The sequence below is a fragment of the Lucilia sericata genome, unplaced genomic scaffold (genome assembly GCF_015586225.1).
Source record: "Lucilia sericata isolate MDLA Ls3-8-SP2 unplaced genomic scaffold, ASM1558622v1 Contig001999F_arrow, whole genome shotgun sequence".
Taxonomy (NCBI): domain Eukaryota; kingdom Metazoa; phylum Arthropoda; class Insecta; order Diptera; family Calliphoridae; genus Lucilia; species Lucilia sericata.
The window spans coordinates 17,569-33,719 of NW_023995866.1; the positions used below are offsets into that span (position 1 = coordinate 17,569).

At 35.5% G+C, this 16,151-nt stretch overlaps 1 protein-coding gene across 1 annotated transcript; it reads left to right on the forward strand.

The window, feature by feature from the left end:
- Positions 1–1,134: 1,134 nt before the first annotated feature.
- Positions 1,135–4,809, forward strand: LOC119613182. Its single transcript, XM_037969127.1, has one exon. The coding sequence runs from the start codon at positions 1,135–1,137 to the stop codon at positions 4,807–4,809; it is 3,675 nt and encodes a 1,224-aa protein (XP_037825055.1).
- Positions 4,810–16,151: the final 11,342 nt, after the last annotated feature.

Consider the following 16,151-nt stretch of genomic DNA (forward strand, 5'->3'; position numbering starts at 1 on the left):
GCCAAATATGCCGTTGTCTCAAAATGGTGGCTCGATGCTGGTGCATAGAAAAATTTATGACTTGCCGGAATTTAATGGCGTCCCTGAAGATTGGCCCATGTTTTCAACAGCTTTTAACCAGTCTACTGCCGTTTATAATTATAATAATTTTGAAAATTGTTTGAGGCTCCAAAAGGCTTTGAAGGGCGATGCACGGGAATGTGTGAAGTCGTTGCTGATCCATCCAGATAATGTGAGTATGGTTATGGAACAATTGTGTTTTCAATATGGTCGGCCCGAAATGCTCATCCGTTGTCAGCTGCAACAAGTTAAAGAAATTTCGCCCATTAGTGAAAGTGCTATCGACAAACTTGTGCCTCTTGCTGTTAAAGTGCAGAATCTAGCCGCCTTTTTGGAAACTGCCAATGGACAACAGCATTTAGCAAATCCTACACTGATGGAAGAGCTGGTCGGGAAAATTCCTATGAGTAAACGGATGGAGTGGGCCCGCTACGCCTCAACTATAAAGCCATATCCTACAGTTTTGGATTTTAGTAGGTGGCTCAAAGGTGTTGCTGATTTAGTAAGAATGGTGCAAAGTTCTAGTGGAAATCGTCAAAATAATGAACCAAAAAGAAAAGTTGTCCTCCATGCCGCTGATGGTCAACATAAACAAGAATGCCCTCTGTGCCAGGCAAATCATAAAATATTTGAGTGTAAAAAATTTGGTTCATTGAGTGTGCCTAATCGTTGGAGTGAAGTTAAGAAATTGAGGTTATGTTTTTCGTGTCTCGGTAGTGGACATTCAAGCCGATTTTGTCGTTATCGTAAGACGTGTCCCGTTGATGGTTGCCTAAGAAAACATAACAAATTATTGCATGATGTCAAAATTAATAATACGGTTTCATCTGAGACTCCTGGTCCAAGTGGTTCATCGAATGGAAATGAGTCTGTGCTTAGTTGTGTGTCCAAAGCTACAGATAAAAGTGTGTTGTTATTTCGAGTGGTGCCAATTGTGCTTTATGGTCCTAGTAACAAAGTCGAAACATATGCGTTGTTACTATGGTGGACAGCTCCTTGGTGAAGCAACTGGGTCTTCAGGGGCAACAAAGCAGATTAAATCTACACTGGTATGCTGGTAAGGCGTCACAAGAAATGGCGACTGTGGTTCATTTGCAAGTAAGTGGAATTGGTAGGCAGAGGAAATATGCGTTAAATAATGTTTATGGAGTTTCAAATTTAAAATTGCCGGCCCAAAGTTTAAATATGGATTTAAGTGATCATCCTGGTTTGCCTATTAAATTATACGACGACGTAGTCCCTAAAGTGCTTATTGGATTGGATCATTGCCATTTGGGGCTTCCCGATGAAATTGTGCCTCTGGAAGAAAATGGTCCATATGCTGCCAATACTCCTTTAGGATGGGTCGTATTTGGTAAAATGAAGGGTAAGTCGTCCAATTCCCATTTGTGTTTGTTGTCGGTTCAGCCTGAGCAAAGACTCTATGACTTGGTGGCAAATTATTTCGAAACGGAGAATTTTGGCGTGAAGATATTGCCAGTCATAGAATCGAAGGACGACTTACGGGCCCGGCAGATTATGAAAGAAACAACAATAAAAATTGGAGGCCGATTCCAAACTCGGCTCTTGTGGCGTACTGATGATGTTGTGCTTCCTGACAGTTACCATATGGCTCTTAATAGGCTCGTTGGCATTGAACGAAAAATGAAAAGATGTCCTGAATTCGGTGCTGCCTATAAAACCATAATGAAGGATTATTTGTCGAAGGATTATGTACGTAAACTGTCGCCCATAGAAGCTGCTGATGTATGCCCCAGAACTTGGTATCTTCCGCATTTTGGAGTGGTCAACCCAAATAAGCAAGGAAAAATTCGGTTGGTGTTTGATGCTGCCGCATCCGTTGAAGGTGTTTCTCTCAATTCAAACCTGCTTAAAGGCCCCCAGCAATATAAGCCGTTGCCATCTGTTTTGTTCAATTTTCGTGTTGGTGCTGTAGCAGTGTGCGGGGACATAAAAGAAATGTTTCACCAGGTACTTGTGGCTCCTGAAGATAGATGTTCCCAAAGGTTCCTTTGGCGTGAAGATAATAGAGAACCACCCGATTGCTATGAAATGCTTGTTATGACTTTTGGTGCTGCTTGTTCGCCTTGTGTGGCTCATTATGTTAAAGAAACAAATGCTCTGTGTTATCGTGATCAATATCCTCGTGCAGTGAAGTCTATATTGGATCATCATTATGTGGATGACTTTGTGGATAGTTTTCCTAGCTCTGCAAGGGCCATTGAAATTTCGCAACAAGTACGCAACATCCATAAAGCAGCTGGGTTTGAACTACGTAACTTTTCATCCAACTCTTCGGAGGTAATTGTGGCTCTTAAAGGTAATGTGGAGAAACCGGTGAATTTTTCCAGCGATTTTAATGAGCTAAAAACGGAAAAGGTACTTGGTATGTATTGGCAACCAAAAGATGATACTTTCAGGTTCAATTTAAAGTTCCACAATGTGAATGCTGGTGTTATGGAAGGTGTAAGGTCTCCAACTAAAAGAGAGCTGTTGAGTGTGGTTATGTCCGTTTTCGACCCACTTGGGTTTTTGAGCCACTATATGATAACCGCAAAGTTGTTGATGCGAGAAGTTTGGAGACATAACATTGGTTGGGATGAAGCACTGCCCGGCGAAATTGTTGATGTGTGGAATAATTGGCGCCAAGGTCTTCAAAATGTTGAAAAGGTCAAAGTACCTCGGTGTTATTTTGGAAATGGTGTTCCTTACCGCCTGGAACTACATGTTTTCGTCGACGCCAGTGAAGACGCATTTGGAGCCGTGTCATACTGGAGGTCAATAAATGCCCATAATAAAATTGAAGTGTCTCTTGTGGCTGCCAAATCTAGATGTGCCCCTTTGAAGATTATGAGTATTCCTCGGCTCGAACTACAGGCTGCTGTTTTGGGTACTCGGTTAATGGTTACAATTTTGAAGGAACATTCCGTTAAGGTATCAAGGATTATTTGTTGGAGTGATTCTACAACTGTAATAAATTGGATTGGCTCAGAAAGTCGTCGTTACAAACCTTTTGTTGCCCACAGAATAACGGAGATACTTGAATCTACTAGCCCTGCAGATTGGAGATGGCTGCCAACAAATCTAAATGTTGCGGATGAAACTACAAGAATGAAAAGCCAAGTTGATTTTTCTGATGATTCCCGCTGGTTGAATGGTCCTAAATTTCTTTATGATTCTGAAGATAATTGGCCCCAAAAGGTAAACGTAGCCCCAAACGAACAAGATTCGGAAGAACTTCGTCCAAAATTTGCTCTATTGGTAAATACTGATGCAGTTATTAATTATACAAGATTTTCGTCCTATTTGAAACTAAAACGTACAGTAGCTTGGATGTTACGTTTTATAAACCGCTGCCGAAAGAAGATTAGTCCTGATGAGGAGAATGGTTTAACTGCAGTTGAGTCAAAAAATGCTGAGATATTTCTTTGCCGTCAAGCACAACAGGAGCATTTTTGCGAAGAAATTGAAATTATTAAAAATCAAGGTAGTCTGCCCAAAAGTAGTGATTTGTATGCCCTGTGCCCGTATATGGATGAAAATTCATTACTTCGTGTTTATGGCCGTGTGGACGCAGCTAGCTGGTTACCATTGGATATAAGGCGTCCGATTATATTACCGTCGTTCCATCCTGTTACCGAGTTGTTTGTGGCCCATGTACACGAAAAGATGAAACACCAAAATTTTGAATCCACAATATGTGAAATTAGAAGATCATTTTGGATTCCTCGCCTTAGAAAAATTTTGCATAAGCGTGTTTCTAATTGTTTTATTTGCAGATTTCGTCGTACATTGCCGGTGCCACCACTTATGGGTTCTTTGCCAAAGGACAGGTTGACTGCATATATTCGTCCCTTTTCCTACACTGGTTTGGATTACTTTGGCCCACTTACTATTACAATTGGTCGTCGCCATGAAAAACGCTGGGTGGCTTTATTTACTTGCCTGACCATAAGAGCCATCCATTTAGAAGTCGCCTTTGATTTGTCCACAGATGCGTGTATTCTTGCCATACGCAATTTTATAAATAGACGTGGCCTTCCTACAAGACTCAGGAGCGACAATGGAAAAAATTTTGTTGGTGCTGATCAAGTAGCCAAGCGGTTCAGTGAAGTATTTGATGTGGCTCGTATTCAAGATGAATGCTCTACGAAGGGTATAGACTGGCAGTTCAATTGTCCCCACAATCCTGCGGAAGGTGGTATATGGGAACGTATGGTCCAGTGTGTCAAACGTGTCTTGCAGTCAACTTTAAAAGAATCGGCCCCCCGGGAACATACGTTGCAAAGTTTCCTTATTGAAGCGGAAAATATTGTGAATTCTCGTCCCTTAACGCACTTGCCCTTGAGCCATGAAGATGAGGAACCACTAACGCCGAATCATTTTTTGCTGGGTTGCCCTAATACATCGCAAACTCCTGCTGGGGAAATAAATGTTCAACCAATGGTCCTGAGAAAGCAGTGGCGCATTTCCCGTCAGTTACGCGATCACTTCTGGAAGCGGTGGATAAGAGAATATTTACCAACGATGACTAGACGTTCCAAGTGGTGTCAACGTACGAAGCCCATTGCTGTTGGTGATTTGGTCCTAATTTGTGATCCAGTCGTGTCTCGTAGAGATTGGAAGCGTGGTAAAGTTGAAGAGGTATTTAAAGGGAGAGATGGTATTATTCGTCGTGCTAATATTCGCACTAGTACTGGATGTTTAATGCGCCCTGTTTCCAAGCTGGCTATCCTTGATTTGGAATAGTGAATCGTAGCCGATCCACGGGGGTGGGGATGTCGCCCAATGGCTCATGCAGGAGCTAATATTTATTGTTATTTTATTTAGTTTGTTTTGTTTAAATTATTTATTTGTTCTTTATTTGATTTATTTGTTTTATTTAATTTCTTTATTTGTCCCTTTAAATTTCTTTTATTTCTTTAATTTGATTTATATTTATTGAGCCACCTTAATGTTGTTTATAATTGTATGATCATTGTTGTTATTATTTTGTTCATATGACCGTTAGGATTTTTTATATTGTTCTTTTTATTCCCTTTTGTTCTTATTTGTTTACGAACTAAACGCACTTTGTCCCTAAATTCTACTGCAGTATTTTCGTTAAGTTTTTTGTTTGTTTGGAATGTAACAGTTAGTAAATATACATAACAGAAAGAAATTTGTAGGCTCAGTATTTACTGGCTTTAATATTAAAGTTTAGTTTGTTGGGGACAAAGACTGCGGTAAGTGGTTCATATTTATATAAATATTATTTTTGTAATAATTTAAATTTTTTATTAGAAATAAACGTTTACACCCTTGCATCATAATTTTAAACAAATTTGTGGTTCTTTTTGGGTGTTTGTTAAACTCGCTGTCCTCAACATAAGGCTCAAGTCACAGCCAGCGACATCCTAAATAAATAATAAATAATTGTGGACAATTATTACTCTGCTTATCTGGTTGTAATTTCTTTCAGGTTTCTAAACAATATGAGAGAATATAAACAAGAACTATATTTTTCCTCTTCAGAATTTATCGAAGGACTTCCTACCTTTGAACTTTATGTCAGAAGTACAATTTTAGATTTTTATTTCAGTAAGAAAATGAATTTCAAACTGTACGAAATGGGTCATTGGTGTACCATTGTACTTTTGAGGATTGAATTGTACCAAAAAAAGTACAATTGTACCAATTCTGCCAACCCTGGTGAGGACGCCTTTGCTGCCATGGCATACTGGAGGTTGATTAGTGATGACGGTAAAATATGTACTAGTTTTGTGACATCTAAAACAAAATGTGACCCTTTGAAAAGAGTAACCCTTCCACACTTGGAGCTGCAGGCAGCAGTACTTGGAACACGATTAATGCAAACAATTTTAGATTGTCGCGGATTTATACCTGAAAAATGCATCTTATGGAGTGATTCCAAAACAGTTTTAAAATGGATTGCTAGTAGTCATCGTCGATAAAACTAATATGTGGCACTTCGAATTGCTGAAATTTTGGCATCCACAGAAACTGACTGCTCGAAGTGTTTTTTAACTCATGATAACGTAGCAGACGATGCAACAACATTGACATTTCCTCCTCTATATGTTGGCTTATTGGGCCGGAGTTTCTTTTGCGAAACGAAGATGAATGGCCAAACAAGTATAAAGATGAAGACGAGGAAGAGCTTCGCCCTAAAATTTCTTTACTGGTTGTAAGTAATACGTTTATAAATTTTGATAGTTTTTCGTCGTTCTCTAGAATAAAGAGAACAACCGCATGGGCTTTACGTTTTATAAATCGATGTCGTAAAAAATAGAGCGATGTACAATATTATGGTTAGTGTGAAAGCTAGTGAAATTGAGTCCGCTGAGCAATTCCTATGTTTACAGACACAGAAAGAGCGTTTTTCAGTTGAAGTCCAGTGCATTAAAAATAATCAACCCTTTCCCTTTCAAAAATAAAATACACACGTTTATATGAAGACGATTCTTTTGACGACAGCACAGCTACACGACTACTCGACTGCTTTTGCCGCTGTAGTCGAATTAAGCTAATTTCTATTTTTGTCAACCACAAAACAGAAACATTGTTGCTAATATAATAAACAATTTAGGTGCTTAAAAAATATAATTTTTTTACTCTATTGAGAGAAGTTCTGATAACCATATTGGAATTAATTAAATACGTAAATTATTACAACATATATGTATATCTGTTTACTCAAAATAATAGTTTAAATCTTAATTACCTTGAAATTTTATACGGTTATTTTTTATTAAAGTAAAAGCAAAAAACTATAAAGTGACACCACTGAATTATAAATTCATATCAACAAGAAACATCTGTTTACATTTTTCAATTGTTTTATTCTTTTGGTTAACTGCATTTGGTAAGTATTTTATTGCATTTTCATGTTATATTAATGTTTTAATTAATGTTAGTTTTGTATTTAAAAAAAATACAAATACAATAAAAAAAAATATTTTAATATTTATCGAAATGTCAAACTTTGGGATCAGCTGATTACTTTGTAGCTGTAGTCAAGATATATTAATTATAAGGTAGTGTTATCAGAACAGCTGATCGTTTTTTGCTATTATGTTCATTTTTCGCCGTGGTGTATAATTAATGCCAAACTTTGTTTACATTTTGTAAATGTCAAACTTTGTTTTCATTTTGTTAATGTCAAACTGGTTTCATTTTGTATATGTAAATTTTGTGATTAAAGTGAAATTGTGTGATTAGGGTATATTTTTGTGTTTTTAATCTTTAAAAGTTAAAACATCAAAATAAATTATAAACAGATTCAAATTTATAAACATTTTTTGTTTAATTTAAATTCGCTTTGATGTATTTGTCAGCTGTTTTTGAAATTTTTCCCTTACAGCCAATTCGCCTTCAAGTGCAGGCACAATGTCAAACTACATATAAAAAAAATATAACCAATTCGCTTGGTATTCTGAATTCGCCGATGACACTACCTTATAAAATTAATATACCTTGGCTGTAGTCTTTAAAATAATTCAGTAGCTACCACACGACTACAACTGCAGCACAGCAGTATTTGTGTTCGTGTAGTCGTGTATCTTCTGTCTTCAACGTGTTCAATGCATTACATTTAGCAATAAATTTTTTTTTTAAGTTTGAAATATAAATCACTCAATATATTTGCAAGTATTATCCGTGTTTTTGTGCTCACTAAATATAAACAATAAACATCTGTTTGATAAAACACAGTTGATTTACACAAGTAATCTAAATCATCATAAATAAATGTAAAAAATGCCTCAAAAGAGAAATAAAAAATAAAATACCACAAAAGAAAAATAAAAAATTAAAACTTTTATATATATAATCATGTCTAATACATCAACATCATCAACCTCTTAATCTTCAAAAATGCAAAGAGTGTCTTTCCAGGATACGAAAACACTACCCAAGACATCTCACTTATCAAGTATGGATAGAGCTTTTATTAAAGATCTCATTATGAATTTATAAGAAAATTAAATTATGAAATTTTGGAGATGAAGAGGAAAATTTTGAAACAGGAGAACTCTGTTGTGGCTAGTAGTCTTCGTATAGTATCATGAAAATGAGAACCTTCACAAATTATTTGCCAACATCTGTGATACTCTGAATATAACCATTCCTGGCATTACAAACACATATAGACTTAACAAAATTTATAACAATAATAAAACCTATACTCCAAATGATATTATAATTACTATCTAAATCATAGACCGGAGCTGGAATTGTTCTGAATACGAAGATTTTCGGCAATTTACATGTATACAACACGATCGCCTACGAACTTTTCAACAAGAGCTTCAAAAATACAAATATTTTATTTAGTTGAAAAAACAAAAACATAACTTCAAAAATAAGACCATAATTTACAAAAACAACATACACCCTAAATAATTTTCTAGAGTGCATAACAATGAAAGTAAATAAGATCGTTCTAATTTAATACTTTTTTGTACTTTTTAATTTGAAATGTTGTTTCTATGTGAAGAATTTATCATTCTTATGTCCATTGATTATATTTTGTTTATAAATATTCCCATTTTATAGTAATGCAATTTAATCTTCAAAATTGAAAATAGCTAAATATTTTTTTAGTGCAATTTCTTTGGAAAAATACCAATAGTGTGTGTGTAGTGGTGATTTATTTCATCTGCCTCTCTATACGCCGGTATATGATCTAGATTTAGACGTGACAATATATGCCCATTAAACATGCGACACACAGGTTACTTTGGTGAGAACGAAATTGGAGACCAAGCCATATACATTAATGAGAATTTAACCCCGCACAATTTTAACATTTTTAAAGAACTGGTAAAACTTCGACATCTTGAATCAGATGAACCTGTTTTGATTGAATTCTTGGATCAGTTAAAGGGTCCGTTATAAGTTCATTGCATTAATTTTATTATTTTTTAAACTATCTATTAACCTTAGGCAAAGAAAATTTCAACGTACTCTCTCTACGCAATGGAAACATTGAGGAAACAAAAATAAAGACTTATTCAGAAAAGTCTTTTAGAACAATAGTTGATAGTTTTGATCAAAGAATAATAAGAAGTTGGACTATGACATTGTTTTACAACAATAATATTTCCTTCTCTTCACAGATGAGTTCTGTGTAAATTCAACACACTTTTGAGAACTCAATTCTCTCACAATACTTCAAAACTTTTTCGCGAAAATACCGGGATAATAGGACTTGAACGACGTTTTTTCACAAACACATAACTATTTTTAAATTTTTTACACAATTTTATAGCATTTAACAATCCGAAATATTTTTATTTTTCACAAACTAAAAAAATATTTTTTTAATTTTTTTGACAACTAATTTTTGTGTGTTGAAATTAAAATTGACAAAACAAAGTTGTATATTTTGGTATTGAAAATGAAAAAATATTTAAAATAAACTTATTTTTTTGCAAAAAAAGAGATTTTAAGTCCGAAAAATATATTTATTAAATGTTTACTGATTAGATGTGGGCAAAATAAATTAAAAAATCTGCGAATGTAGAAATTTAAATGTTATTTATTTTTCCTAAAATTTTTATGTACGATTTTATGCAAGTATGTATGTTTCGAAAGTGTGGTGAAAGTGGTTGGAGCTCCAATACTTATACAAAAATTCTACCAATACATTCTTAGAGTTAGGTACCGAATGACAACTCCTTTAGGTACCAACTGAGAAGCCACAAATTCTTCATATTCTTTGGTTTTGATTCTGAAAAAAGAAATTATTACACATATCAATTAAAAGTGCAAAGGGTTTGAAGTAGTTATCAAAGGTGTAGACAGCTCTGTACCAACTGATGACATTAAAAAGGTGCTAGAGTTTGAAAGTTGTGAAGTAAAGTCCATTCACAATATATTTAACAAGGACAAAATTTCTCAACCAATGTTTAGAGTTGAAATTACTTTTAACTCTTCACAATTGAAGAAAAAGGGTGATACTCCTCCAATATACAGTTTATGATATCTTCTTAATCGCAAAATAACTGTACAGGAACCCATTAAGCGCAGAGGTCCTCCTCAATGCCTAAATTGCCAAGAGTTCGGTCACACCGGAACTTTCTGCAAATTACCATCTGTTTGTGTGAGATGCGGAGACATTCATAAAAGCCAATATTGTCCCCACCCAAAAACAGATAACAATAAAAGAAAATGCAGCGACTGTGGTCAAAATTACATGCAACAATCAAATAAGGCCAGAAGACCTTTATATACTCAATATAAAGCTTCAAACTTCCCAAGCCTTCCTAATACTAATATTAGACATTTCCCAATGCCAGAATACAAAAAGGACCATATCCACATATATAAATATACCTGACAGCAGAGTTATAATATCTTCAATATATTGACTTCCTAGGTATAATGTTAATCGAGAGCAGTTTCTCGATTACTTTTAAACTCTTGGCCCAAGATTCATAGCAGCTGGTGATTATAATGCAAAACATATATTTTGGGGCTCTCGCCTCATTACTATATAATAAGGAATCTAATCTGAGAAATTATCTCAAAAACTTAGACCCTACTAAAAAAACAGAATATAGTCTCAGGAAAGCTGTTAAATATATGCAATGCCCTATTGCATATGAGTCACCCATAAATGATACAGATTCTTCTATTAGTGCCAACATTATAAATAATGTGGTTCCATGCCCAATAAAATTTCGGTTCTCTACCGTGAAGACGACAATCAAAGGTCTAAAGGCAGGAAAATTAGACAAAATTACTATCACGATGATAAGTAACCTGCCCAATTCAGCACTGAGAATTATTTTGTTCATCTTTAACTTGATGCTACGTATTGGATATTTCCCTACCTCATGAAAAGTATCCGAAATTGTTATGATTAGCCCTTTAGCCCTTTGTCTATATTCGCAAAACTTTTTGAAAAGTTATTGCTTGAAAGCCTTATAGTACACCTTAACGATAATTGTATTATTCCAGACCATCAGTTTGGTTTCAGAAGAAAGCAGAGCACTATCGAACAGGTACATCGAATAACTACTCTCTCAAGCTTTCTGTCTGGAACGATGGACTAATACACAAAATTATCACATTACTACCTGCGAATGTTCACAAACTGCTTAAAAATGAAAGATCTTTTCAAATCAGATTTAAAGATGTGATCTCTTCATGTCGAAAAATATCTGCTGGAGTTCCCTGGGATGTATTCTAGGTCCGTTCCTATTTATTTTATACACTACAGATAAGCCAACGAGCGCAGTGACTCACACATCTACATTTGCGGATGATACCGCTTTTATAAGCATACATGATAACCCTTCAATAGCATCCGAACAACTCCAGTTTCACATCGGCGAATTGGAAAAGTGGCTGGACAAATGAAAAATAAATGTCAATGCAACAAAATGTACCCACGTTACATTTACTTTAAGACGGGAAAATTGTCCTCCCGTACAGATAATCAATATAAAAATCCTGAACAAAGCCATGTGAGATATCTTGGTATCCTCCTTGATCGCCGCTTATCATGGACTCATAACATTGAAGTCAAGGTTACGCAAATAAAATTAAAGTCAGCTCAAATGTACTGGCTAATTGGACCACGGTAAGCTTTAGACTTGGAGTACAAAGTGCTTTTGTACAAAACAGTTATAAAAGCGATATGACTATACGGAAACATTGGATTTTGCCAGATAATCAAATTATCGAGAACTTTTGTTTAAATTGCAGCGGCAATAACAACTTTAGTTATAGTTAAGGTTAAGATTTGAATACTTATTGTAAATTTCAATAAAGAATAAATAAAATTAAAAAAAATTCTTTTATACTCCCTTTAAACCATTACTTATTTGTATCATTCTTACATTCTTACTCATAACTTTTATAGTTAAAAATACTTACATATATGACCTTCTCCATTTTAAACATTAAAAGCAATGCGACTTTTTTATTTATTTCACTACTCATTACAATGAACCATATCGTTAGTATGAATGAATGTTCGAGGGATAGTTTAATGGCTATGATTCGTATTCTTGCTAAACAGGTATATGTCATATTAATGCAGAGAAGAGAGTCTCAAAAACAAAATTGACCAATTTCGGCTTACATATGAAAACTCCAAAATTGACGTCATATGCATAACTGAAACATGGCTAAATCCAGAAATGCCTGATAGTATTGTTGATTTAAAAGGATGTAATACAAAATCGATCGGAAATCTCGTGGAGGTGAGGTAGCAATCTTTGTTTAAACCAATTTAAAAACCAAGTTTAAGGGTAATTCCAATATTGGGGATGAAATAGAATATATTTTTAATGAAATTTTATCTGATGGAGGAAAGTTACTTGTTGGGTGTGTTTATAGACTAAACTATTACGCTGAAACTGCTTCTTTTTTAAGTAAAGTTGAAGATATCACGGAATCGTACACGGAACTACTAATCGCTGGCGGCTTTAACTCTAACTTGTTGGAAGATACTTAATTTGCTGATGATATGATCAACTATCAATGGCGAAATACCTGTACACTTTACTATAGAACGGTTCTTAAAACAAAGTTCTATTTGGGTGTACTTGCAAGAGCTAAGCGACAGCTCTCTAACAGTAAAGCGAAGTGTGTTCTTTATTAAAAAATCATCGATTGCTTACATTGCATTATTTCCTAAAGTGGATAGTGTAACAGTTGGACAGAACATTGAAAGCAATAATTACATACAAACAAAGCAGCGATCAGTACAACACAATAAGTGTTCACTATTTTATCGATTCTGTAACATGATATTATTTTTAATTGTCCATTCAATATTCTGTCGGTATAAGTGATACATGGTTTATGCTACATTACAAACACCTGTCTTACTCTTCTTGATCTATCTATTCAAGAAATTGGACTTTGCAAATACATGGTTGCCAACTTAAGTGCAGATAAACTCAACCAAGCTTTTACATCGTTACCCATACCTCAACTCATTCCCAATACTCATAACGTGCGTCAAGTAAATAATGTAAACTTGCAAAATCTGAACTATTTTAAATTTAATTGTGTTGAAGTTATTGATATATTATATAGCATTATTTCCGTTAAATCAAATGCTATCGGATGTGATAACATTAATGCAAAATTCTTCTAACTTCCACTTCCGGAAATACTGCTCTACCTCACACACTTATATAATTCAATTGTTGTAACATCAACCTTCTCAACACCCTGGAAAAGCCAAAATAATCCCAGTGCCTAAATCAAATATTGAGTTCAGAACGATAGCTATTCTCCCATATCTGTCTAAAATTTGTGAGAACATTATTCATAAGCAAATGAGTGAACATTTATGTACTAATAATCTTATAAGCGAAAATCAATCTGGTTTTCGCTCAAAACACAACTGTGTATCTGCATTTACTGATGCTGCCGAAGATATCCATTGTAGTACTAATTCTGGAAATGTCGCATTATTAGTCCTTCTAGATCGCTCTAAAGCATTTGACACAGTGGACCATTTTGTATTATGCTCTAAGCTAAATCAACAGTTTAACTTTTCAAACAGCGCAATCTTTTTGATTATGTTTTATCTATCGAATCGTTCTAAAGCTGTTTATTTAAATAATCAATAGCCTACGGCTCTTCCAGTTACGAGAGGGGTACCACAATCCATAATGGGGCCGCTACTTTTCTCCTTATATTTTAATGACTTGGCCCAACACATATCACATGTACTGTGCAATGTACTCCGATGATGTTCAGCTCTACATAAGTTACAACTTTATAAGGCAAATAGTAGATAAACTAAAAGCTGATCTCTATGATGTATTTCATTGGGCATCTAATAACGGTCTATGTTTAACCCTCTATAACGTAATAATATTGCGATCTGATCAGTTAAATTTGTTTGTAGCTTGTGGGCTACGTTATGATAAAAGAGAATAGATTATCTTAAATACCAAAAAACAGCCACTGAAGCCTAATTTTTTGGTCCAGAATCGACACTAAATTAACGTCCATTGTACAGTCCAATTCCTAAGAATTTTTACCTTAAGTTGTGTTCTTTTACAGAAAAATTTAGCTTTTTTGACATTTTAGCTCATTGTTAACTGTAATTTACACTTTTTTGTAGAATTACTCCTTTTTTACACAAAATATTAAAATTTAAAATAATAAGTATTTTATTATATTTGTGCTGCTATTCGAATTTGTAGTAAAATTTGGAGATGTTATAGAGGGTTAAGCCCCAAGAAATCCAAATGCATTTTTATTCAGAAAAAATCCAGGGGTTTAATACCCAACGTTGAAGTCATGATTAAAGACCAAAAAATTGAATTCAGCCAAAAAACTACGTGTGGTTTTCGATGGAATGCTAAGCTGGTCTAACCAAATAAACACTATAGTATGTATGCTTCACTTCCTGTGGTCCACACAATACTGTGCCTCTGTGAACATAAGACAACTGATAGCCAAAACTTACCTGATGCCATGCCTGCTTTATGGATGCGAAATTTTTGGATACTGCGACTCAAAAAGTATACGAAAGCTGAACATAGTTTTCAAAAATATAACAAGATACGTTTTTGGAATTAACAGACGTGATCATATAACTCCTTTTACGAGACATCTGTATGGTGTAACATTTACAAATTACATTTACAAATTCAATACACATTAAAATATTAATATTTCTACACAAAATTATATATGTAAAAACCCCTTCTTACTTATATAACCGCCTTCACTTAGCTAGATCGAATCGATATTAGTTACCACAGTAAAATTTCTGAATGGAAATTTTTCATCAATGTTATCCGTTTATGCTCGGGGGAGTTTTCCAGTTTTTTCCCGAGTGGCGGATAGGGGGTGGTCCTCTTCCAGCTTTAATTTCACTTAAGCTGAGGGAGGACAGATTGTCCACCACCTGGGAATATTATATTCCCCGCGGACCAAAAAACTGGAAAAAACAAATATGGAAAATAAAAAGATAAAAGTTACGGTGCAGGGCCTAAACAACCCAGTACCGGCTGCAAGTGTTGATCTACTCGCGAGTCACGTGTCGTCGTCATCTTGCAATCGTGAGCAAAATACTACTACGGAGATGGGTACCTTGGCCTCCGTGGCGGACAATGTGTCAAGTGTACAGCATGCCACTGGCAAAAATATAGGGGTAAAAGAGAAGGATGTACTCAGCGAGAGCTCTAAGATACCTCAGCCTTTAAATATAGGTGAGGGTTCTGACTCTGAATCCTCAGATGATAATACCATTATAGCAAATCTCAAAAAGGATGAAGTAGAGCAAATGGTGAAAGAGGTGAGAAGAGCATAGCTAAACTACCTATTACTAAGAAAAGACTTTCTGGAGCACGGAGGAGGAAGTTGGAAAAGATGCTTCAGGAAATCATTGTTAGTCAATTCCACGACACTCCAAAGGAAAAATCGGACTCTCTCACAAGATCTGAGGCAAAAAGGATCAGGTCTCCCGAGGAGTTGACAACTGAGAATAAACCTAAGAAGAAAAAGAGTTCCCCGTCTTCTAATACACAGTCGAAGCCAAGCCATACTTCACTCAAAGGAATCTCAAGTGAGAATCCTGCGAGTAAGGGTGACAACGCCAAGCCAGATATTCGGAAGACGAACACGTCGGAGAAATCAACCTCGAAGGTAGGGGAATTTCAAAAGAAGCCCCGAAAAACGAGGAAGGTGAAGCTAGACGGAGGAAAAGGAAAATAGCCGCCATCTTACGCCAAAGTTGCCAGAAGTAGGCACCGGGACGATCTCTGCAATGCAGTTTACGATGCCGGTAATCCGACAGGCAAAATTCCAATAGACCAACAGAGTAAAATAGAAGACCTGGTCAACAATAAGATAGTGGACCATGCAATCGCTTCAAAGGGCAAACAACCAATAGAGAGCGAGAGCTGCGAGTTCAGCATGGGCGTGATGTTGATGAGGTTGGCATCTCACCAATGTGTTAGCACCCTAAAGAACTTGGTGGAAAGTATCCCTCCTCCATGGGACGGCGCTAGGCTAGGACTAGCAAAGAAGAGCGAGATTCCGGTGCTCTTAAAGTCCACTGTCTACATAAAAGGATGGGGCAGTAAACTGGCTAATGAACGTATACT